The sequence below is a fragment of the Poecilia latipinna genome, unplaced genomic scaffold, assembly GCF_001443285.1.
Source record: "Poecilia latipinna isolate Pla-1442-1.1 unplaced genomic scaffold, P_latipinna-1.0 Scaffold735, whole genome shotgun sequence".
Lineage (NCBI taxonomy): Eukaryota > Metazoa > Chordata > Actinopteri > Cyprinodontiformes > Poeciliidae > Poecilia > Poecilia latipinna.
The window spans coordinates 121,965-145,820 of NW_015113351.1; the positions used below are offsets into that span (position 1 = coordinate 121,965).

General features: G+C 40.1%; 5 protein-coding genes across 8 annotated transcripts in view; 2 read left to right on the forward strand and 3 right to left on the reverse strand.

Annotated features, from left to right (window-relative positions):
- LOC106955439 (dnaJ homolog subfamily B member 9-like) overlaps positions 1-1,588 on the reverse strand; it is a 9,704-nt gene extending 8,116 nt beyond the window's left edge. The window contains exons 1-2 of the mRNA XM_015045615.1: positions 1,497-1,588; positions 940-1,184 (exon numbers count right to left, since the gene is read on the reverse strand). Of these exons, the coding sequence (XP_014901101.1) occupies positions 940-1,156 (217 nt within the window). The 5' untranslated portion in view covers positions 1,157-1,184; positions 1,497-1,588. The remainder of the gene's footprint in view (positions 1-939; positions 1,185-1,496) is intronic.
- A 76-nt stretch (positions 1,589-1,664) lies between these two features.
- LOC106955434 (THAP domain-containing protein 5) lies at positions 1,665-4,292 on the forward strand. 3 transcript variants are annotated; one of them, XM_015045611.1, is made up of 4 exons: positions 1,665-1,750; positions 2,490-2,599; positions 2,995-3,181; positions 3,342-4,292. In XM_015045611.1, exons 2-4 carry the CDS (start codon positions 2,517-2,519, stop codon positions 4,053-4,055), a joined length of 984 nt encoding a protein of 327 aa, XP_014901097.1. In that variant the 5' UTR covers positions 1,665-1,750; positions 2,490-2,516; the 3' UTR covers positions 4,056-4,292. The 3 variants fall into 3 exon arrangements, with proteins under 3 accessions (XP_014901097.1, XP_014901096.1, XP_014901095.1); XM_015045610.1 differs by having other exon boundaries at positions 1,693-1,770; XM_015045609.1 differs by lacking the exon at positions 1,665-1,750 and having other exon boundaries at positions 1,792-2,599.
- Positions 4,293-6,217: 1,925 nt separating this feature from the next.
- avpr2l (arginine vasopressin receptor 2, like) lies at positions 6,218-11,431 on the reverse strand. Its single transcript, XM_015045614.1, has 2 exons — positions 9,268-11,431; positions 6,218-8,675 (listed from the first exon to the last, which is right to left on the reverse strand). Exons 1-2 carry the CDS (start codon positions 10,097-10,099, stop codon positions 8,596-8,598), a joined length of 912 nt encoding a protein of 303 aa, XP_014901100.1. The 5' UTR covers positions 10,100-11,431; the 3' UTR covers positions 6,218-8,595.
- A 2,382-nt stretch (positions 11,432-13,813) lies between these two features.
- Positions 13,814-23,026, forward strand: pnpla8 (patatin-like phospholipase domain containing 8). 2 transcript variants are annotated; one of them, XR_001426577.1, is made up of 11 exons: positions 13,814-13,929; positions 15,346-16,437; positions 16,785-16,934; positions 17,029-17,180; positions 17,758-17,852; positions 17,943-18,114; positions 18,219-18,276; positions 18,427-18,621; positions 20,561-20,756; positions 21,431-21,876; positions 21,982-23,026. XR_001426577.1 is itself a non-coding variant. In XM_015045616.1 (10 exons), exons 2-10 carry the CDS (start codon positions 15,532-15,534, stop codon positions 21,703-21,705), a joined length of 2,199 nt encoding a protein of 732 aa, XP_014901102.1. In that variant the 5' UTR covers positions 13,814-13,929; positions 15,346-15,531; the 3' UTR covers positions 21,706-23,026. The 2 variants fall into 2 exon arrangements, 1 of the variants encoding a protein (XP_014901102.1); XM_015045616.1 differs by having other exon boundaries at positions 21,431-23,026.
- akap14 (A-kinase anchoring protein 14) lies at positions 13,957-14,780 on the reverse strand. Its single transcript, XM_015045617.1, has one exon. It carries the CDS (start codon positions 14,719-14,721, stop codon positions 14,218-14,220), a length of 504 nt encoding a protein of 167 aa, XP_014901103.1. The 5' UTR covers positions 14,722-14,780; the 3' UTR covers positions 13,957-14,217.
- Positions 23,027-23,856: the final 830 nt, after the last annotated feature.

Consider the following 23,856-nt stretch of genomic DNA (forward strand, 5'->3'; position numbering starts at 1 on the left):
AAAATTTTCAGAAAAAGATTTTTTGGTCCCCTTTTTTTTTTTTTTTTTTTTGGCAATTTGTTCATGTAAATGTACAAATATTTAATGTAAATTTAATTTGCACCACTTTTGGAAAAAATAAGAGTGGTTTAACCTAATTTTAATAGGAGTTTGTGTCTTAGTGACGGCTTTAAAAGCTTCTTCAAAACCACATTTATTATGTAAACTATGCATCAATACTAGGGAATAAAACTTGTACTTGAGCACTGGACCAATTTGTGACTAGATTTTTAATCAAGAGCAGCAAATGAACTGCATTTTAACAAAAATATTTTAAGCAGGATATGTTTGTTTTGTTTTTTTCTTTACAATGGCAACTAAGCCAATGCTTCAATAAAGGCTAAATTTGGAAGATATTAAGATTTTTAGTAAAATAGAGGATTCCAGACTTTAGGTCTGCATACAAATCTAGATATTAGTAGGTTTTGTATCATGATTTAGGACACGGTATATTTAGTTTAATTTACACAAACAGTTGTCTTCAGAGGCAAAATGTGCAAGTCAGCATATGCTCAGCAACGTTAAATAGCATGATGCATAAAACTGTGGTCTTTTTTTTTATTTTTTTAAATCGAGAGTCATAAAATAAGATAAGGATAATCGCTTAGAAGCCTCATCTTAATCTTTAATTAACTCTGGAATTACTACTTGGGTTTTAATTTAAGTGTATGTCTCTATTCCAAACATAGTAAAGACACCAAAGCAAACTCCCTTCCCAGCATGAAGGAGGAAATAAAAAATAAAAATGTTTATCAAGCTGAATGTGACAATTTAAGTCCATTTTCACAACAGGAGGAACGTATTCTAAAGTACCTGGCAGACACTTTACCGACCAACTTGTAAACAAAACACTTCCTTGACGTAATAGAAAAACTATGATGAATCACGAGCGTGTTGTACCTTCTGCTATTTCTCTGAACTTCGCCTCTGCGTCTGCGTCCTTGTTTCTGTCAGGGTGATACTTCAGAGCCAATTTATGGAAAGCCTTCTTGATCTGGCGCTCCGTGGCATCTCTGGGCAACCCCAGGATCTCGTAGTAGTCCCTCTTAGCCAGGATGAACTCCGAGATGAGAAGAATGTGAACTGCGACAAGCAGCATCGACTGCGCCGTGGCCATACTGACTGACGGTTTTCACACCCGTTAGCTGTAAAAGCAGAACGTATACCGGATACATAACGTTTAAAATAAACATCGAAGTTCAAAATTGGATAACAGAAAATGAAAGCAGGTAAACGTTTTCTAACGTTTGATTTGTTTTGGGGTTTGTTTGTTTTTTGCTAGCTGTTTTAAGAGAGCCATTACGCTGATGATGGGAACTCTCTGGAACAGACTAGAAACTTTCGATCAGTTTTTAGCAGTAACAAACCTCATTAAAACCACATTTCTCTATTTTCAGTCACAAATAAGCCCCTTGTACACTAAAAACCGTTATTTTTACAGAAATCCGAACAGTTACCTGCAGAAGAAGAGATGAACAGCCTCGGGGATTCTTCTCGTCACCCGCCAACAGCTCCAGCTGATGCGAAACGAAACCCAGCAGCTGTTGACGACAAGCATTCCTGAACCTCAACAACACGACTCGCATTCCTATTGGTCCGTTACTCAACACACTGACTCTGAAGGCTGTGATTGGTGGAAATTTTGCGCACGTGGAGGCTTGAGGACTGAGAGCAGTGGATTTGACTGAGGGGAGTCTGAAAAAGAGTAGCGGTATGAAAAGATAATTACAGGTATTTTGCTTCCGTGTTCGGGTTCCGTTGCTAATTTTAGATTAAAGTCGAACATCTTATTTGACAGACTATATATTTTAACTTTATTTAGCTTATATTTGTAATATTCCTATGCCTTTTGCTCTAAATATGTTGTTGAATAAAACTCTGACACAATCTTTTTCTTGTTAGATGTTGTGCTGCACCCTTTCTTCCTGCAGTGCAGCATTAGACAACTAATATAGTTTATTTCTTTAAGCCCATTTTTATTTTGTTACATTTTCTTGGTTTTTTCAATCCGTATTTTTACATGTAAATGTTTTAATGCGCTTCTGTTGAGTAACTATGCGGTGGGTACGCACGATTTGTCAGCCGGCGAGGCAGGAACTAGGCTTGCCGGATGGTTGTAGTTTGCTGACAATTTCAAATTCCGCTTCAACTGGGGAATACGCATAGCCGTTCAAGATGTGCCGATGTCGGCTTCATTTTCAATACATTTTTATCTGTCACCTTTTTAATTAGTAAAAACAAATGGACATATATTCTCTGCACGTTTTCCCTCCATTTAAGAAACTCCTTTAACTCCGCTCCAATCATCACCCTGGCTGATTGTGAAGGATTCGACCCAATGTGTTGGCTAAATAAATAAATAAACGTCACCTCCGCCATTCAGACAGCATACCGGAAGTTGACTTTTTCGAGATTTTTCGCGTTAAAAATATCCTTAAACGTGTGTCAAGGTGTTTCGATGCGGCTTCACAGAAGAGATGCCACGGTACTGCGCAGAAAAGCTTTGCCGAAACCGTGGGGGGACTTCATCAAAACAAGACAAGAAAATCAGCTTTTATCCGTAAGTTTTCTGTTTGCATAGTTTTTTCTCAGCTATTTTAATTAGGCTTTTACCGTCACCGTTATAAATTGCTTATAGTGTCATGTTTGTGCTAGATTGAAATAAACTACTACTAGTAACGGAGTTGCTTGCTATTACTCACCTTTAAAGCTACATGCCAAACCTTTCTGTATCAATTAGAATACAATAGATCATATTGGTATAACATGCAATCAGTTTCTGGATTTGTTTTGTTATTTTAAGGTAAAGTGTCATTTAGTCAAAATTAATTTATTATGAAAGGGGGTGGGGAAGGTGTATGTTTAACTGTGTATGAGGCTCAGTTCAGTTTCATAATTCACAATAACCTTTCATTCAGGTTAATTAATGTCCTTCGTTGTTCTCCTTCTGCACAGTTTTCCCTTGCAGGACAGGCCCAGGCTCCAAAAATGGGTGAACAACATGAGGCGGGAGGAGTGGACCCCAAGTCGGCATCAGTATCTCTGCAGCGAGCACTTCACAGAGGACTGCTTTGATATTCGCTGGGGTATCCGATATCTGAGGAATACAGCTATTCCCACCCTTTTCCCCTCTGTTGAGAATGTATGTAGTAACCTCCATTAAAAAAAAAAAATGTTTAAAGAAAATTTGTTTGAGTTTACAGATGTTTCACACTGCAGCTATATTTTTTTTCTATTGTAAATCCACAGCTGACATGTGTTGCGTTGCTGTGAATTAACTGCAGTATTCTCTTTCATCCAAGGAATGTGAGAACAAGGTTACCCTTCAGAGAAGTCCTGAAGCCACATCCCTGTCACAAGCCGAGGACTTTGAGTGTGATACCAGTAGGATGCCTCTAATTTTGAGGAAAATGCGCCTACCTGTTAAAGAACAGTCCACGATGCTGCTCAAAGTCCCTCTCTTCCAAGAATCAAGGATCACTTCTCAGTCAAGTCTACCTGAGACGCACACTACTGTCTGCGAGGTAACGGATGACAGTGGAGTTTCAGCAGTGCCCTGCCTCACACCGCCGGCGTGCTCTGAAGAGCAAACTGACTCGATTGTGACCGTGTTGTGCTGCGAGGCACCTGGCCCCTTCTCCGGCGATGAGGAACATGCACCTTGCGCTTCGTTTGCAGCAGACCAGAGTCAGACTTTTCGTTTTGTGCCTGTGGAATTGATTAGCGACAGATCTCTGGGGAGTTTTGCAGAGGAGGCCGAGGCCGAGCCCGGCGACAGAGAGCACGTTTTGGTTCACGAGCACTCGTACTGCAGAGCGGACACCGACAAGGACGAGTTGTGGAGTAAGATCCTGAGTCTGCACGCAAAGATCCTGGAACTGGACCGTAGAGAGGAGAGCACTGTGGCTAAAATCCAAACTTTAGAAAATGAGATTGCACTCCTGAGGAGGGATGGGGCAGTTTTTAAAGAGAAGCAAAAGATTTTAGAAGATTATATATCATCTGTTTTACTCTGATCTTTAGACATTTGACTTGTGATTTTATATCCTTTTCTGTAGCAAATTTTGGTCAGTCAATTGTTCGTCTTGGGTGAAACACATGCTGCTATAGGTGCAGGTCTGATCATATCCATGTGGTGGCACTGTGGTCATTTTCATTGCTTAACCGCTGTACAGGCCTATTGAACAAATTAGAATATTTTTGAAAAGTTCATTTATTTCAAGAACATTATTGCTTAGTAAAACATTATATAATAATAATAATAATAATAATTACACAAAGATGGCTGTTTTAAAGTCTTTATGTTAATTATGCTGCATTTTAAAATTAAAATATATCAGACAAATTAAAAAGAAAAAAATGTAATATAAAAATGCAGTCTTAATGAAAAATATGCTTTATACCTGCTTAAACGCTGTCAGTTTTCAAAAGGTACTTTTATCCTGACATACGAGCCTCATTGGAACGCATATTCTAATTTAATAACGTATCTATATTTTTAAATGTGAACTGCACATTTCACCTTTTCTCTGAATGGCACTAAATTTAATTTTACAACCTGACACCAATCTACAAGATGATTTAAATTCATCTTAGCCGTTCGGCTTCATAATCCTCCCCAGACCGTTGTCATCAATTTGTCAGGCTTTCCGTGTGGTGTTCGGAAAACTATTCATTTCACCACTCTTTACGTCTGTATGACTATCGATCATAATAAAATAGAGGATGGAGAAATGTAAAAATGTTTTCCACACTTTTATTCCTTCCTAGTCACCATGGTGACCACCATTTCACCTCTTTCTTCATACCACATCGAGACTCGAGCGTTGTAGGAATAATCATCTTGAAAATCATGACCTCATGCACTTACGAAGGTTTTGATGGGCCGATGGGGTCTGAACCTGAAATATGTGTGGACTGTAAGCTTGCTTGGGAACACAGGTGTTAATTCCTTAATTGCTTTCTTCCGTGAAGTGTAAATTTAAGTTAAGTTGTCTTTTTTATCTTAAGCATGTCAATCAAGTAATTTGGAAGCCAAGAAAGCTACGGAAATTTGATATGAAAAATCTCGCCATTTCTTGCCCACTTTTTCCTTCCACTAAACTTCCAGTTAATATAATTGAACACAGCACAATGTGAACAGTCGGCAATTAAGGTTTAAAAAGTTAACCTCCTGAGTCAGTGTTTGCATGCTGTCTGCCATCTTTCCCATGACTGCGGAGGCCATTAAGTAATATTTGTGTAAATAATAAAGAGTTTTATTTTATTGCTTTTAAGTTTCCATTAGCTTTAAACCCTGGTTATTAAAAAGAACAGAAATAGACACATTTCTGTTCACTCTGTGTAAGTAATCTATATGTAAGATCATGTAAAAGCTCACTTTTTAACAATTACAGTTTTGTTATAATATTCACATTTTCTAAGCTGTGGTATCTATCAAAACTAATTGATAGAGTAAAACACCAAGAGGTATTAATTTTTGTGACTTTTTTTAAACGTAAAAAAGTATTTCAATGTGTGTTTATTATTTTTTTAAAAAGCACTTTAATTGAGTAAAATTAACTGAATAACAGTTTCTACTCATTCGTGCTCAGTGCTGTTTTCTTCCTTATTAGTGGTTCTGCTTTGTTACATCTGTTCCTTTTTAACTTCATAATATTTAAGCCACTTTGATGATTCATCGCAGCAACCTGCGGCTTGCAGACAGCGCCGGTGGTTAAGTGTTGTGTTACCCTGGAAATAATTGTGCAATTATTTCCATTTTAATTTTGTAACTCTGGGGATATTATTTTTAATGGAACAGCCGATGTATCACGAATCCCTTGACCACAGTGGTATGCTGCTTTTTTTTTTTTTTTTTTAAATACAACTGCTGTGACGAGTTAGTACAAAAACTAGTTAAAATAATTAATTATTTTGATTTTTTTTTCTCTCTCTTGCATGTTTTTCTCAAGGTTTAAGACCCAGGTGTTTATAAATCCGGTATAAATACTCTTGCTTGTCACATTGCATCTGCTCAACCATCAGTCACTAGTGCGCCCCCAAGCGTCTGCCTAACACTTTGGAAATTTGAATAATTGATGCCCACAAAGCATGACAAGGCTATAAGAAGATAGAGAGACTTTTCCAGGAAGTAGCTTCCGCCTGTTTGAAATTCGATTAGGTAGAAAAATAAATAAATAAACAAACAGCTAACAGGATTGGTTGAGGTCAAGCTGAGGTCTTGGAAAACTTGGAGAAACTTTTGACGGAAGAAATTGCAAGTAGGTTTAAAGCTAATCAAAAGCCTGGATTGAATATATTGACAGCTGCTCTAATGACGTCCTTTAGGATGCATCATAAAATGACTTGTTTTCTGCATCCTTCACTTAAAATTTAGCTTCAAACATTTGCAAGTGGGCTTCAAAATGAAAATGAGGCCAATGTGCATCGATGCTAAAGCTAAAACAAGCAAAGGGTGAACACTGCCCGACAAAGGACGCCTCATCAACTGTCGCTACTATGCTTTCATATTCTGGCCTTTCTTAAATAAATTGCTGTCTTCCTTGCATCTCAGAAAGCCCCCTCTTCCTCCTCCCATTAAGTCTGTAGTGATGGTTTTATACAATGCAATTACACTAGCACAAAACCTGCAGCAGGATTTATCTCCCACTTCTCCACCCTCGGGCTTTGAGTTAGTCACAGTTGTATTTTGGCTGCATCAGATAGCTAATCTTATTTGAAGCAGATATAAAACCGAGTGCCACAGGCTCTCAGGTTACACCGAGAACATTTTTATCTTTCTCTTTCTTTTACCTGACGCGAAAATCAGCACGCGTCTCGAATTGGGCATGTTTCCTCTCTGTGTTGACTTGATGGGAATTTCTACAGCAAATTAGATCATTTATATTATGACACAGCCGCGCCACGCGCGCTAATGGGCACGTGCTGTTGACGGGCTGCCGCAAATTGGCAGACATGGATGGGCTTGTGAGGTGCAAGGGAAAACAACACGAGACAAACTATTGCGCTAGGCTTCGCTGGAATGGAAAAGGAAACGTAATTCACATTCAAAACGGGAATCAAGTCGGTCTGGTGAAGGTGTGCAGCTGCAGGAAAAAGAAGTCGTCATGCCGACGTCGTAGCCAATATTTAAGGTTCTCCAGCAAAAGGAGAACCTTTTATGTCGGAGGTTCCATCGTCCTGTGGGGTATGTAGGTTTAAGAAAATCTGACTCATAATTATACCTGGTTTGACTTCAGATAAATACAGATCTTTGCCTTGGTTAAACAAGGCAAACCTTTCAGACAAAACATTTTGAAGTAGATAGAAGTAAGAATGTGTGTCAGGAATTTCCAGAAAGAAGTCAAAAGGAACTTCTTGACGGCTACAATAAACGCTTCTCAATTACTCTAAAGGTGACATTATCTGCATTCATATTTGTGGTCTTTTTGTCTAACAAACTTCTTGTGTGTGTGTGTGGCTGTGGGTGTGCATGTGTGTGTGTGTGAAAGTGATGAATATTATTCCATGAAGAGGAAGGAGGATCAGAAAGCAAATATGGTCGAAGCTCATGTTCCTGCATTGTTTTAATATCAGAGATGGGAGCTTTATCTTTGACCTGTCTGTGAAATATTTAGAATGAAATTTGTATAGAAGTCAATGGGAGATGAGGTTTGGGATTACTACAGTTTAGGTGTATTTTACAGATGAACAAAGATCCAGCATTAATGTCTGACCTATATTTTAAAATAAGACAAAAATACCTACATGTTGATGTATATGTTTTTATGAAAAGTCTAATCTTTGATGGGAACAAACTGTTTACATCATCCCTAATGCCAAGAATGTATGTGATGTCACTTACTTTTAGGGGTCAACCATAGCAACACATACAAACTTGGCTAAAATGCTCACAAAAATAAATCTTACATTTTCTAATAATTTTGAAATATGTTGGAAAATATAAATTATTTAACAATAGCGTATTGTCCAGTCAACGTCTGAATGGTGTTTTCTAGTAAGAAATACCTTGCTTCAAAACTGAAATTAAAATACATTTGCAAAGTCAACTTTCTAGACGTGACAATTTATTTTCACTTATGTCTGAAAACTGAATTTTAACATGCCAGTTTCTACTCCCAGCCTCCACGTGTCCTGTTTACCCATAGCTACACACCAACAGGAATTAAAAAAAAAACCCGAATGTTTATGTCTCTGATTGCTCATTTCTGTTTTATCTTCGTCCAGCAGGAGACAATCCTCCATGCAGTCACTGCAGCGCCTTCTGAAAAGATTAAGCATGTTTGAATATATTTATGTTCCGTTCCTTTGCCGGTTTCCCCGCAGTCTGCTAAATATACACCTCTCTGTTTCGCACAAAGGAGCGAGAGGATATTTTTCGCCAACAGAGAACACAAACAAACGTGGCTTTCTTCCTCAAAGTCTTCTCCACGTGGTTCAACAAAGGATCGCTTCACCTCAGTCGTCACAGGTGGGGAATCTGTAGAAACCCTGTTAATTATTTCTCTCTTTCTTATGCTGTTCAATTTATTTATTTTTTTCTCTCTTTTTTTTTCAGCTGTAGTACAGATATATCCAAGGGTTTGTGCAGCTGTTGAGACCGGCGAGCAGCATGATAATTGAAAATATGGGACCTGCAAGACAAAAAAAGAATAAATGTGATGAAACACTGATGTCATACTCACAGCCTGGGAGTGTTTATGCACTTGCTGCAGGTCGTCTTCCTGTTTGATGCATAGGTTCATTGCGTAGTGATTTCTGCTGATTTGACAGTTGGCTGAAACCACTCAACACAGAGAGAAAGCCTCAAAAAGTGCTTAAGAACTGCAACTAAGCACACTAATGTAAAATTGAGTGGAAGAAAAACATGTGGCAGAAACAGGTGCACTAGCAATATCTAGTTTAACCACTTATGAACCAGGAAATCTGAGAACATCTATTATTCAACATACAATGCATCTGTAAATATAATCTTTCATTTAAATTACTGAAGCAAACTCGTTTCCTCGAGGATGAATATTTTGGTACCTTAAGATGATTTCTAGAAACAGAAATGAGAGAAATTCAAAAGTCCCAGAAATGTTACGTTCAGCTACTTAATCATATGTTGACTGTAAGTTGCATGCGTAAAACAAACTTAAGTGACTAGTGCGCACTCAAGCACGGCTCTACTCCAGGGGGCCCACATCCTCCTACATCCAGCCCCGCTGAAACCCTGAAACCAACCTTGCGTCGGCGCGCTGCTCGGGCTCCACGCCGACCACAGCTGCACAACGAAAAAGGGGCTCCAGCACACCGTGTACGCCATTATAATCACAAAAGTCATCTTCACCGTCTTGAGCATTGCGTTGGAGACCCCCTTCGTGCCCGCGCGCCCCGACTGCAGAGCCTTCCTCTTCATGTTGAAGTAGATGGTTGTGCATATCCGCATCTGGCAAAACAACAGGATGACCGCGGGCAGCGCGAAAACCGCCAGAGTGATCCAGCTGATGTAGATCCTGCTCCCCCAGGGCTCGGCGAACGTCGCCCAGCAGTCATACAGGCTCACCTCCACCTCCTGGAGGGAGAAGATGAAGAGCTGCGGGGAGCTGAAGACTAGCGAGATGAGCCACGCTGCGCCTATGGAGATGTACCTCCGGAAGGAGCCCTCCAGGAAGGAGACCATGGGCTTGCAAACGGCGTGGTAGCGGTCAATAGCCATGGCCACAATCATGTAGGCGGAGGCGAACATCCCGACCACCTGCAAGTACTTGACGAGGCGGCAGAGGAAGTCCGTCCCGCGGAACCTGTGCGTAATTTCCATGGAAAGCTGCGGCAGGACTTGGAAAAAGGCCACCACCAGATCCGCCAGACACAGGTGCAAGAGGAAAAGCTGGGTCCGCGAGTTCCTCTTCCTCCTCTTCCACAGGGTGACTAAGAAGAAAAGGTTGCCACATGTGGCGAACACAAAAATTAACCCCAGAACTCCGGCTCTGAGGAGCGCAAAACGGACGGCTTCGTCTTCATCTCCTGCCAACGCAGGGCTACCGCTACCGCTGCTGCTGCTGCTGGGATCCATTTAGACGGAGAATATATACATATATATTGTCGTTTCCGATTGGCTTGAAATCAATAACCTCTTTTACAAAAATAGGATTTTGCCTTTTTGGCGCAGCATTCTCGTGCGCACAAACTAAACGCGTCGCAGGTGTCAGCGGTGACTGTGAGAAGAGAAGGGAGGAGAGGAGGGGGCTGAAGTATGACTAATGTCAATGTTATCGCTAATACAACACACACACTGACATAAATGTTTAAAATCATCACGATTTACTTGAGAGTAACAAACATGAATTTAACCATCTACAAAAACGCCCATGTTTATAGAATGTATCTCATTGGGATTGTGTGATAAACACAAAGTAGTGTATAATTAAGTGGAAGGGGGGAAAAATATCCATGCTTTTGTCTTTGTCAGCTTTGCACATCTAGACAATGAATTTATGTAGCTCAAGATCAACCGGATTGGATGGAAAGCGACATAAATGTTCGAGTCTTGCCTGACATTCTCAGCTAGATTTTAGTCAGAACTTTGACAGGGCCATTCTGACACATGAGCACACACTGACCACTCTTTGTGCAGCCCTGCTGGAAGGTGGACCTTTTAAGTGTTTTGCAGCCTCTGACAGGTTGTGTTCTCTGTATTTACCTGAATCCATCTTCACCAAGCAACTACTGAGAAGCTCCCCTGTAACCTGCTGAACAAAACCTTCCCCACAGAGTGATGGCGCACTTGAGGTAATCTGCAAACTGATCCTCTTATCGCTTTCTTTCTTTCAGCAGCGGCTCTTCTCTTGTTAAGTGCAATTGGTTTGTTTGAACAGAGTATAAAAGTGGCCGAATACCACAGCGTTTTGTTTGCACCGTAACATTTTTTAAATACTTTTCCTCCTCCTCTACAGCAACACGCAACATGGTGTTTGTTTCATATGAAATCCCTCTCTCATTCTCTCCCATTCTCTCTTCTCTATTCCAGATCACTCCTGATCATTAGCACGTCAGCAAAGTGGATTTAAAACTGGCCAGGCCCATAAAAAGCCTTTTGCATTCAGCCTATCAAGGAGACTGATTGCAACTTGCTGTTTCTTTAGCAGCATATAATGAAATCTTTTTTACTCTCCTCCTCCCAGAAAGTGGTAGCTCGGCCATTTCATTTGCATCCGAAGGCGCGACTGAGCAAGAGTCTATCGAATCATCATAATGGCGTGTGGGTTTCTTGGCTTTAATTGCGCTTGAGGTCATGGTAAAAGTTCTGATGTTGACTTTCAGAACTCTTTGATAGAAATTCAGAGATAAACATCCGTCAGCATAAGGCACATTTGCCCAAATGTCAGACTAAAAAAAAAAAAAAAAAGAAAAACGCTCTTAAAAGCTTGAAAGCTGAAGAAAATATCAATAATTATGACTCTCGAGCGGCAGAGAGTTAGCTTTTCCATTAACCAAATGTTTGATTAGAGATTTCCATTAAAGAGTCAACTGGGATCTAGTCTTCATCTGTTTTGATTAGACGGCTAAAAGTCTTGATTTATTTGAACATTTCAACCCAGTGAGCTTTTGTCGTTTTGTGCCAGCTTTACTGAGAAGCCTGATACAACAGGATAATGAAACTCAGTTCAGGCCCCACTCCACTGTGGAGCAGTGACTCTCCACTCATGACAAATGACTCTTAATCTGTACTCTATTTCATGGCAGGTTGGTGTTGTGAATGAAGGATTTTTTTTTCTTGCTCTCTCTCTTTCTCTCTTCCTTGCATTGCTTCTCTCCTCTCTTGTTTATTTTTGGTAAGATTGTAGTTTCTAAGAACTTATGTCAAACTTTGCTTTTTCTCTGGGAAAATCAATAAATCAAAATGGCTTTTTCACGAGCTATTCACACACCACACACCGCTTTTTACAGACTTGAGTGTCTTTTCCGAGAATCAATCTCTGCAATTTTCTAAAACATATATATTTTTTATTTTTTTTGTTAAACAGAAATGTTTTAGGAATTAGCTTCTCGAACAGCGTGTGCTTAGTCTTTACATTGACCTTTCCCTGGCAATTTATCTGTGCACGTCTCTCAAATTAGGAAGAAAATGCATCAAACAGAAGGTCACACAAAATGAGTAACGCCTCAGAAGTCTTACAGCATATTCCCGTTTCATGCCAAGTAAAATAAATGTTGAGGTTATGTGTAAAAATCAGCTTCTTATTGGCTGTTCTATTTTATTTATTTATTTTTTGCCTTCTATGTACTATAACCCACAGAGATCACAACTTCTTATTGTTCTTTGTTTAAAATATAGATGGATAATAATATGGAGGAAGAAATTCAGTGGAAAGAATTTGTGATAACATTAAGCTCAAAAATATGAATTATTCCTATTTTATTAAGCTTAAACATTGTGTCCATACTTGGCTTATCCTAATTTTCCAAAACCTGATTTCTTATCATTAAAGAAACAAATAAAGAATTTCAATGCTTTAAAGCTTTTAAAAATGCTTAATTTCAGATTTTTCTAGTGTATATATGTAAAATAAAAAAATGTTCTACTACCAAACATAATTTTAGATTTTTTTTTCTTTACTGCATGATAATTTCTCATCGTTAAAGCATTTTGAAGCATTTTCAATTTCATCCCATTCCCTTTCTACCAATTTGTGAAATCTAAAGCACATACAAAATTAGCTATAAATTAAATGATCAAAGTGTCACATCTTCTTTGCTCCATGTGTAAAAGTTCATTTCAAAGTGGAGCTTCACCATCAGTGCTCGGGGGATTTATTTTTTGATTCACCAACCAAAGAGTATAGACTCTGGCTGTCTCTTATCACTGTAAATACGAGGAGGCCCATCCTATGAACTGTGAAATTTATGTGCGAGCCTCTGAAGTGGAGATTTCTTTTTCCACACATGAAATGAACTGGCTCTTTAGGTGCTCAGAAAAATCTTGCAGGTAATAATCACAAATTAGTGAATGTTTGTTTCTTGTTCTATTAAATCCATCAACATTTGTAAGTGAAACTGGTGTGTTTATTTGGAGTTATTATTACATTAAATATCCAATGACACTTTTTAAATTGATTTGACCTGATAATTAGCTCTGCTTTTTTCCATATGAATGAAAAAGCAATAAATCTTTATATATTTCAGTCTGCATCTATTGGCATGTAGAATAGATACCATCAATAGAACCAGCTCCAGTACATTCTCTCCTCGATAAAGATTTGCTCAAATACCATTTATTCATAAGAAGCTGGTGTTTAACCAAGACATTAACAGAACACATGAGAAAATGAATACATTTTTACTGATTGCGTTTATTTAGTTTGAATACGTAAAACGGCTTCATTAGAAATGTTTAAATCCAACAGTTTTTCTAATATTTGCTGTTACTTTTATTGAAAGTATTCCAATATTAGAGTTAAAAGCTAAATGAAGCAATAAGATTCTCATATCTGGTGTCCATTAAATTTTTAAAATGATTATATTTTTTGGTTTTCTTTAAATTTAGGAAGTGGAAAGGACAATTATCAACAAAAGAAGGTATCCTATCCAATACTGGCTGCAATACATTTTCTGTAGTGATTCTAAAATTTTCCACACTAATTCAAAAATGTTCTAGCTTCAGTATTTTCTGCCATTCCTTTAAATAAATTAATTGTCTTTGCCGTGGCTATTTTTATTTATTTATTTATTTTTGTTTAATTTCCCTCCATGGCTGTAGGTGGCAGTGATGTCTATTTTATCTGGCTCCAGTAGAGCAGCATTCCATTTCCTGTTTATCATTCACAACTAGCTTAGGTGGAGGCAGAAAGTACTAGCTCTACAATCAATGAAATATTTCAGAAAACCCTCCTTACGTTTCACGAGGTAAGAAGAAAGTTTACATACACATTTTTAACCAGTACAATTTCACTTGCCGACACAGACTCTTACGATTATGTATGTATGCTTTATTTGGTAAGCCAACACGTCCTTTTATTGAGCTGCCTCTGAACAAATTAGCTCTCAATCGCCAGTGTGTTGTTACCGTTTTGTCTAACATAGGTGTGTTTTTAACAGATGTACCGTCGTTTCAGTGAGACTAAAGAAAAATGTCCAAAGTCCATACACAGGGCCTGTTATATAACTGGATGTTACATATGGTGGCCATCTGATTTATGACTCCATCATTCTCTGGAATAAATCCTTGGTGTCGGTAATGTCAGTCAACCACTTCTCGCTGAACTTGCTTTTCCCCGGAGTGTGTATGAGCCGCCTGGACTCGAGTAGGAAGCGGACTTCCACCGGAGCTTCGGGTTCGGTTTTCGATATTTCCATCGCGAAGTAGATGTTGACTCTGTCCCCTATTGGTTTTCTGGCAGTAGGGGCCATGAAAAGGGCCTTGTAGAGGTGGATCTTAAAGTCATCCTCCAGTTCCGTGCGGAGATAGTCCACGTTGTAGACCCAAACCGGCTTGATATCCCATGTTTTAATATATGCCTCAATCTTAAAGTACCCCCCTCCGATGGTGAAGTCTTTGCATAAGCCCCACACAGTGCTGTCCATCATACTGGGCGGGGGGTTTTCAAGTTCCTCCTTTAACAGCCTCTCAAACCGCAATGATTTTATAAGTAAGGAGAGCTCCGCTGCCTCGTTTGTGCCACTGATAGGTTGCTCCATCTTGTCGTTTCAGTCTTGTTATATTAGCGGTTTCTATGGTTACTGAAGAAGTATAAGTCAAATAGAGCCATCTAGTGGCTACCTGCTGTTGTAACATTAACACTTAGTGTAGAACACGTCTCCCTCTGCTGGCTTCTTTATGTAACAACAATACAATTATATAAATTATTTAGATGTAAACTTAATACTTTCTTTTTTATTTTATTTTTTTACAACTATTAATTTCTAAACGTGGAACTCATTTATTATATAGATGCATCACACAACTTGTTTTTTTTTGTTTTCTATTAAGTTTGGTGATTTTCGGGTGTCACGTTGGACACTGGGTTGAGCGGGCGGGCCGAGTTCGACTCCCGCCCTCGGTTCCTTTACCGCCGCATTTCTGTCCCACTTTTTCCTTGCGCCTTTCCTGTTGGATTACTGGGAAATAAATTGCACTACAGCCGAAAAAAATATATTAAAAAAAATAGTTTGGTTATTGTAATTGCGTGGTTAATAAAGGTTTTACTTTTTGAATTGTCTTGTATCAAGAGGCACCAATACTGTAGAAAATAGAACCATCTATTTTGGTGGCTTATTGGTGTAACAACAATAATAAAATGTTCTGTTTTGTTTTTATTACAGGAAGTGAAAGCTACCAGAAACTTTCAGTGCAAATCATTTTTTTCCTTTTAAAAATGGAGCTAAAGCAACCATAGATCACCGAAGGCAAACCTGCCAGGATGCCACATCATTCCAAACAAATATTTTAGCCTCTCCTCTTCTCCCCAGTCTCTTCTCCGCTAATGTTTCCAGCGGGTCGTCAGACGCATGTCACGGCTCAGGTCCACAATCGACAGCGTCACCAAGGCAGTGGGAGGCACAGACCTCATCTCCAGGTTCTCCCGCTTCAAACCTGGCGGTGCCGCAACCAACGGTGCCCTCGCTGAGAAAACGCCGCTGAAAGCCGAGACCCTGAGTGCTAATGACGCCTCTTCTGGAGGAATGAAGGAAAAGGCAGGTGGGACAAATGGAGCAATGGAGGAGGCAGATGAGCAGAGGGAGCAAGTTGCAGAGCAGCCTTTCGTTGCCCCAAAAAAGTCATCGCCCACCTCAACTTCAGCAGCGAACGCAGCCGCTCTGAGCTCTGCCTCGACTGTGGCAAAGCAAACCAGGCAGCTGTTTCACCCAGCAGCTCTGTCCACAAACATGGACGAGACGTACAAGACTCTGTCCAACCACATCAACAGTTACTTTGGTCCAAACACACCGGGAGAAGGTGGCGAGAACAGGCAGCATTTCTCTGAGGCTGTTCCACATGTTACCACCCTGAGAACGACGGAACCCGTTCCTGTTTTGTCTCCAGTTTCGGAGACCAAGAGTACCGAAGTGCCCACTACCTCTCCACCCTCAGAAAAACCCAGTCCGGCCGAAGAGACCACCTCCGCTGCTGCCCAAGCTGGTGAGAGCACGGCTGCGTCCGTCTCCCGCAAAAAAGGTTTCACCCACTACCTGTCGTACCCCCGGCCCAGCGTCCAGGCCTTCGTTGGCAGCTACATCGCGCCCCTTGTTCCCAAGTTTCGAGGCGATCCGAAAAAAGCGGCGGTCGACAAGGAAAAGTCCGCCGCAGACTGTGTAGCTGAACGCATGGTGGACAAAGCAGTGGAGAAGACCGAGGGTGAAGAGGAAAAAGCTGAAAAGGCAAAGCAGCAGCAGCTGCTAAGTCAAAGAGAAAAGGTAGAGTTATTGCAAAAATATTCACACTTTTGCAAATTTTTTTGTCATGTTTCAAAGAAAATTGCAACTTCTGTTAAAGTCTTTTGGATTATGTCTACCAGGTTGCACACCTGTAGGGGGATAGTTTTGCCCTTTTTTTGTGAAGTATCTGGCTATATGTTTAATATTTTCCTTCCACTTCTGGTTCTCAGTCTCGGGTCTTTTGAAGCCTCTAACAGGTTTCCCCAGCATTTAATCTGCAGCTTTTTCTTGTCAAACAAAAGCATTCTCACAGCATGACGCTACCATACCCATGTCCCACATTGGTGTTTATTTATTTATTTATTTATTTCTAATTTGTCCACCAGATAATAGCCAGAGTGAGCGTGGACAACAGGACCAGAGCCCTGGTGAAGGGTCTGCAGAGGGTCTCCGACGTGGAGCTCCTCACCACTCGAGTGGAGGAGCTCAGCTTTCACCTCCTGGAGTTTCCCGAGACCCGGGGCGTGGCGGTCAAGGTCGGCTTGGACACGCAGCTTTCTGACGATTCCTGCAGTTTGCTTCACTGCCACGTGGTTGTTGGGTTTACATTCTTGTCATTGTGTCTTTTAGGAGAACCTGTTGCCGTGCTTGCTGCGGTTGCGCCAGGCCAGGGACCTTTCCCTTCAGGCGGCTGTTAGGGAAGCTCTGGCACTGGTTGGCTACACAGACCCGGTCAAAGGCAGAGGAATTAGGGTGCTTGCCATAGATGGAGGAGGCACAAGGTACAACTCTTTAATTTTTTAAAATAGAAAAAAAAAGGATGCTTTATACAACAGATATAGTTAATCTGAAGATACAAGCTGCAGCCTTTTGAATATTTTGTGAAAACAGTTACTCTGTTACTTTACTGAACATCAAATGGTAATTAGACACATTTCAAAGTCTTTTAAATTATAGGACATGTGCCATGAAAAGTCTTTTGGTGTCAGGAAACTGAAAACGGCTCATCGTTTGATGTTTTAACCAAAACCCTGTAGCCCAATTAACACATACGCCAAACAAACCTGATGTCATTTTCATTTCAGTCGACAGACATAAATTCTAGCCTGTAGTAGTAGACTGACTACAATCCTATTGGTAAATTAGGCTGTATGTACAAGTATAAACAGAAGCAATAACTTTTAATTTTAGTTCTGCAATTAAAAAAAAACATTTTTGAACATGTTTTCTTTGTTACAGCTGAGAAATTTTCAAAGAGGCAATTAGCTGTTGCTCTCTGTATGTTGGATTATCAATAAAAACAAAAAAGCTGACATTTGTTATGCTTTTAGAATCTAAAGTTTGTATTTGGGTTTGCAGAGGACTGCTGGCCCTCCAGACTCTTCACAAGCTGCAAGACCTGACTGGAAAACGCATCCATCAGCTGTTCGACTACATCTGCGGAGTCAGCACTGGTATGATTTGCTCACTTTTGTCGAGCCACTATTTGATCGAATTAACTAACACTTATAAATTGCGTCTAATTATTATTTTTTTTGCTACAGGTGCCATTTTGGCTTTCATGCTGGGGATTTTCCAGATCCCCTTAGAAGAGTGCGAGGATATGTACAGAAAGCTGGGTTCGGACATCTTCAAACAGAACGTCATCGTTGGAACTGTGAAGATGGGCTGGAGCCACGCGTTCTACGACAGCGAGATGTGGGAGAGCATCCTCAAGTTAGTCTCTTTCTGTCCAACTACTCTTTACAGTTTGTGGCTCATTCGCAACTGGAACAGCTTATGTGCTGACTTTGTTTTGTGATCTCTTATTTTTCCTGTAGGGAACGTATGGGTGAGGGGCGCATGATTGAGAGTGCAAGGGACCCACACTGCCCTAAAGTAAGTTCTTTTTTTTTTTTTTTTGTAATACATTTATGTTTTTTTGTTGTTGGAATTTTTTACCTTTTTTCTGTAACTACGGTGGGATTGGTTTCTTTTGTTTTGACTTCCAAAAATCTCATACGTTTTTTTTTTGTGTTTGTCCACTAGGTGGCAGCAGTGAGCACCATCGTCAACAGAGGTTTGCCTCTGAAGGCCTACGTGTTCAGGAACTACAGGCTCATGCCCGGAGTGAGGTCCCACTACCTTGGAGACTGCAAACACAAGATGTGGCAGGCCATCCGGGCCTCGTCTGCCGCCCCCGGATACTTCCAGGAATTTGTTCTGGGAAAAGACCTCCATCAGGTACCGGACTGATAAATGGGTCGGCAAAGGTCCGGTCCAGCCAAATTCAGTTCAGCTTTGGCTCAGACGTTTAAGAGGAAGTAGTACAATTGCATAGAACTCAAATGGAAAACGATGTGCAGAAAAGTATCTCAACAATGGCTTTTAATTGTAACGTTGCAGACTTGTAGTTGACTGCAAAGGGATGCAGTCTAGTTCTGCTAGAATTTTCTTTGATTACTTTCACTTCACTCGGTGTCACTTTGATTAATGACCGTCTTAGTTAAGGGATAGTAGCACCATGTGTTGCACTGGCTTTGATGTGGGCCAACGAGTTCAATTTTACCCTTCCAGATTTTCACAGAATAGTTTTTTTTTTTTTTTTATTGCAATTAAGTCAGTGCAGGTTCTGGATTAAAGGTGCTTTCAGTTTTTCATTTGCAAAGTGAAAACTCTGTTGAATTTTCCTTCCTCTTCACCTAATGTCCCATTAAAACACTGAAGTTTGGGGTTTTAACATGGGATGGTAAAACAAAATTTGATGGGGGATGAATACTTTTTATAATGCTCGGTTCATTTTTCCTCCTACCTCTTTAGTCTTTTTAGTCAGAGTATGTTTGTGCCTTCAGGGAGCTGCCAAACAGACTGCTGTTATTCTATAAAGTTCGATTATTAGGCCAGATATCTTTAGCCGCTCCTATTCTTGAGCAATTAGGCTGGAGGCTTAGCTTCTTTTTGATAACCTACTCAAGCTAAATTAGCTTGGTCCCCATTGCTCTGCTGTTTCCTGCAGCAGATGCTGGTATGGCTGGCTTCTGATTGTGTTTCGGTCAATAAAAGATCCTAATCTCTCAGTTTGCCTTCATCTTTTCCAAGAAGCAAGACGTACAACATATGGCCTCGTGGTTTCCTTTATGTCAAATCCCGTTTCTCGCCAATTCCCATCTGCATGTATCAAATCCTTATGTTCATTCCGTTTGCACGGGCGTGGCCTCATCTCCAGCGAACTCGGGGAATGGCAGCAAGCGAGAAAAGATGGAGACGGATTCGTCGTCCACATTCACTGTGGAGCAGCGCAGGTTGAGCTTACATTACCACCCACAGGCCTGACTCCTACTCGAGTTTTCAGCACCTCGCGGAGGTATTTCGCAGGAAAATCATGCCAAAATACCCACACTGGAGAGACTCACGCACTCACTGATACAGTTTCTGGCACAGAAATCGATATAAATCTGCTAAAATTGCTGTAGACGTTTAGACTTTTATTTCTGGCTGGGATTAATGTGTTTGTTTTTTTTTTTTTTAAGACTGTACACCATCACAAAAGCATCAACACATAAAACTTTTTGGGGCTAACGCAGACTGAAACCAAGACCTGCAGTTCTCTGACAGACTTCCACATCACCTTCACAGTCATTGAAGTAATCTTTCCTCCTGCAGTGCAGAGGAAGATAAGCAACCACACTCGCAGTCACTATCTCACTCTGGATCAGAAGTACGTCGGGGCTCGGGAAAGGTCTCGGCACGGATTCAGGGAGGGGGAAATCTGAGATAAAGTCAAAGTGCTAAATCTTTCTTGCCATTTATTCAGACAGTTTGTCCTTATTTTTTGTTTCGCTCCACAGTTTCTCCCGCAACATACAGTCACTTTATATTACTGTGAGACAATTTAATTCATGAATCAAGCTGAATTCAGAGTAACACAGCTGTGTGACTCAGTATATAGGTCATGTCTTACTTATTTTAGTTTCAGGGAGCTTGTTTACTTCTGGGTAAACAGATTTTATTTTTTATTTTTGCCAGAGTAGCACATCTCTAACCCAAAGCTGTGTGGCTCAGTGACAGCCTGTCTACTTCACCTCATTTATCCCCAGAAATCTGTCACCAGGACTATATTTAAACTACGCATCCAAGCACCTCAGCCCATTCTTTACCTTAATCTCTCCCGCTGTCACTTAAGGACGGAGGACTCCTCATCAACAACCCCACGGCTCTGGCGATTCACGAGTGCAAGTGTCTGTGGCCGAACGCACCCCTGGAGTGCGTGTTGTCTCTGGGGACGGGGCGGTACGAGACCGTGGGCACGAACAGCACGAACTACACCAGCTTGAAGACCAAGCTGACTCACGTCATCAGCAGTGCCACGGATACGGAAGGTAAGATGTGTGTGGCAGGGGGAAAAGGATTAAAGCTGCTACCCAATGAAGAAAATAATGTATTTTCTTCTACCAACAAATGAAGACTGAAGTCTTTCTATTTTCTGCCCAGAGTCGCACATTTAAGTCACCTTAAAATGTCTTAAATTATTTTCTGAAAAATGCAAATTTTCCTTAAATTTGTTAATCAGAGGTCTTAAATTTTGCCATGGCAGAACTAACTCACCTTGTATGTCCTATGACTTTGTCAACGTAAATTTGAGTCACCCCCATACATATTCATTGGGTTTTGTGACTTGAGGAAGTTGAGGCTACCGCTAACTAGCTGCTGGTATTATTATTTAGCCCAAATGAGTTTGGGCTAAATAATGAATGTGTCTCTAATCTTCCAAACTGTTGTAATTTTTCTTTATTAAAAAAATGTTGTCACTAAGACTCTTATTTATACTCTACATCTGGACAAGCTCTCTGTTTTTACCCCATGTGATGTCACCGGACATGTTTGCAGCTCAGAAGTTGTTTTCGGATTGCACATTTTATCTTTGAAATATCATGTTTAACCCACTGACCGTAGAGTGCTGTTTCTGTAGGTGCCAGACTCCATCTAAAGCGAGTTTTTACTGATTTCACATCAGAGTGTAGGTCCTGGCTTTGACGTGAACCTTCAATTTCAGAGGTGCACACCATGCTGGACGCCCTGCTGCCACCGGACACCTACTTCCGCTTCAACCCCCACATGAGCGAGGACGTGCCGCTGAACGAGAACCGCCAGGAAAAGCTGAACCTCCTCAAAGGCGAAGGGGATCGCTACCTCGAGCGCAACGAGGCCAAGCTGAAGAAGGCGGCCAGCGTGTTGGGCCAGGAGAAGGGCGCCATCCAGAAGCTGGCCGAGTGGGCCAAGCTGAAGGCCGACATGTACGAGGGAATCCCCTTCGTGTCCAAACTGTAAGTTTTTAAGGCAATGAGGGGCAATGGGGAGGAGGGAAAAAAAAAATCAATTTTCTGACGCATTCTTATATGGAATTTGATTCATTCCTAAACGTTTACATGGGCTAATCATGATATTAACCCAATGCTAAAAACAGTTTATTTATTACATTATTGAGATGAAAGAAGTGGAGTTAAATAATGTGTTATATATTTTTTTTTGTAGTTTAAAAGGAATATGTGTCATAGGCAATATTATGGCAGATGTAAGATTTAAAAAAGTATCCATTTCTAAAAGAAAAAAAGAAAACTTTGTATAAGTATGAGTTGACTTGAGTTTGAACATTGAAAATGTAAATAATTTACATGTGTGAGACACATGTTCATGGCCTGACATGTGGATGTGTGACGTGTTCATTTCATCATGTGTAACAAATGCCTGAAAATAGAGCTGCACCCATCTGTCAGAACTCTTTTTTTTTTCCTCTTGTGCATTAAATGGATAAAATCGACAAAGTCCCCCATTTACATTCTAACGATGCGTTGACCTGCCGCTTGCGCTTAATTAATATTAAAAAAATTCAAGGAATTTGGGAAATTTTCCATTGTCTATACAATTCAAAACTTCTACCTCGGTCGCGGGAACTGCAGAACGTTTATTTTTCATGTGCAAGTCGTTAAGGGAATTAAATTACGAGAAAGTGGGACCTCAAAGAAAACTGGAAATTGGTATCGGCAATGAAATGTCTGATAGGTGCATCTCTACCTGTAAGTGATGTTTGCTTGTGTCCTTGGTAACTTGAACGGATTAGGGTGTAAAGGATATGTGATTGCACGTTGGGAACTGAAATAGGACTGCCTATTACTAACACTGTACAAAAGTAAAACCAGAAAACTTGTGCACTTTGTAGGATAACCTTTTTTTTTTAATCCTAATGAGAAAATGTATTACTATTTGAAACGATCATGAATGTCTTTAAGTTCCTCTTTGTAGATTTTAGGAAGAAAATAAAACGAATGCATTCACTGGCCTCATTTTTTAAATTTTTTCAAAGCATGCTTATTCTGCTTGAAGCATTGACTTTTTGGGCCGTCGTTATGTAAAACCTTTCATATTGTGAGCATGTTTAACGCTATGAGAATCAACTTGCTGTGATTCCTTCTGTCTCTGTTCCTTAATGGAATTTTAAAAAGATCCACAATGTCATGAAACAATAAAAGTTATTATTAAAACGCACTTGATTTCTCGTCTCATCCGAGTCGATGGCACTCTCTGTGACAGTATCGCTTATTATGTTTGACACACTTTCACACTGCACAATAAAGTCGTCACTCAATGCTGATTGTCGTCCCGTTTCTTTCAGCTGCAAATTCCCCGCTTCATTTTTTGATCTCTGTAATTATTATTTGGTGAAATTCTTTGACATCACTAAATGTCTTGCCGTTGTTGCTATGGCCACCATGAGTAATATGTCACCATGGATCTTACCCACAACGACTGCCGATATTTAAAAGTGAAGGATCTTCTCTTATTCTTTCTTTTGTTTTTTGTATTTTGTTTTACATTTGTTTGGAAAAAAAATACCCTAAATTTTGAAGTAACTTTATCAGCCCTCTATGTAGCTTTCTGTTGCTTTAAAAAAAGTATTAAAAATCAAAACAAGTCACGTTAGTATGGACACTTTTGCTTTTCTTTGGAAACTTGCAAATACAACTTTCAATGCAGTAACCCTAAAATACTGCACTAACAGGACTCTGTCCATACCAATGAAAGGTCACTCACCTCAGCATTCTAAGTGCTTGCAGTAGACTGCAAAGTCACTATGCCATTACACAGCAGCAGATTATAAATTTGTTACCCTTCGTCAAAACACACATGCATTTTATGAAATTAATTTGTCTCATAAACGACACACAAACCTGATTTGAACCACAGGCTGCACTGCATGGCAGGAATCTCCCAAAGTGAATGTGACATTGTTTTATATCTTGGCTCAAATAAATTTGAAATAAAATACATATGTAAATACCAGTGGAAATGGTTGCAATTTTATTTTTGTAGCATCTCCAGTAAAATAATTTAGTTTCATTAAATTTGAAGTGGTATTTGTTTTTAGGAATAAATACCTGATGGTGCCTAAAGCTCCCCAGTCTTTAAGTCTGTCAACAACTT

Bases quoted from the DNA above. Each gene is read 5' to 3' on its own strand.
- pnpla8 (XM_015045616.1), top strand. From the start codon at position 15,532: ATGTCACGGCTCAGGTCCACAATCGACAGCGTCACCAAGGCAGTGGGA. The intron at 16,438-16,784 runs GTAGAGTTATTG...TTTGTCCACCAG, and splicing joins TGCTAAGTCAAAGAGAAAAG to ATAATAGCCAGAGTGAGCGT. The intron at 16,935-17,028 runs GTCGGCTTGGAC...TGTGTCTTTTAG, and splicing joins CCCGGGGCGTGGCGGTCAAG to GAGAACCTGTTGCCGTGCTT.
- akap14 (XM_015045617.1), bottom strand. From the start codon at position 14,721: ATGGAGCAACCTATCAGTGGCACAAACGAGGCAGCGGAGCTCTCCTTA.
- avpr2l (XM_015045614.1), bottom strand. From the start codon at position 10,099: ATGGATCCCAGCAGCAGCAGCAGCGGTAGCGGTAGCCCTGCGTTGGCA. The intron at 8,676-9,267 runs GTTGGTTTCAGG...TTTGTCTTGCAG, and splicing joins GAGCAGCGCGCCGACGCAAG to GTCCCATATTTTCAATTATC.
- LOC106955434 (XM_015045611.1), top strand. From the start codon at position 2,517: ATGCCACGGTACTGCGCAGAAAAGCTTTGCCGAAACCGTGGGGGGACT. The intron at 2,600-2,994 runs GTAAGTTTTCTG...CCTTCTGCACAG, and splicing joins AAGAAAATCAGCTTTTATCC to TTTTCCCTTGCAGGACAGGC. The intron at 3,182-3,341 runs GTATGTAGTAAC...CTTTCATCCAAG, and splicing joins TTTTCCCCTCTGTTGAGAAT to GAATGTGAGAACAAGGTTAC.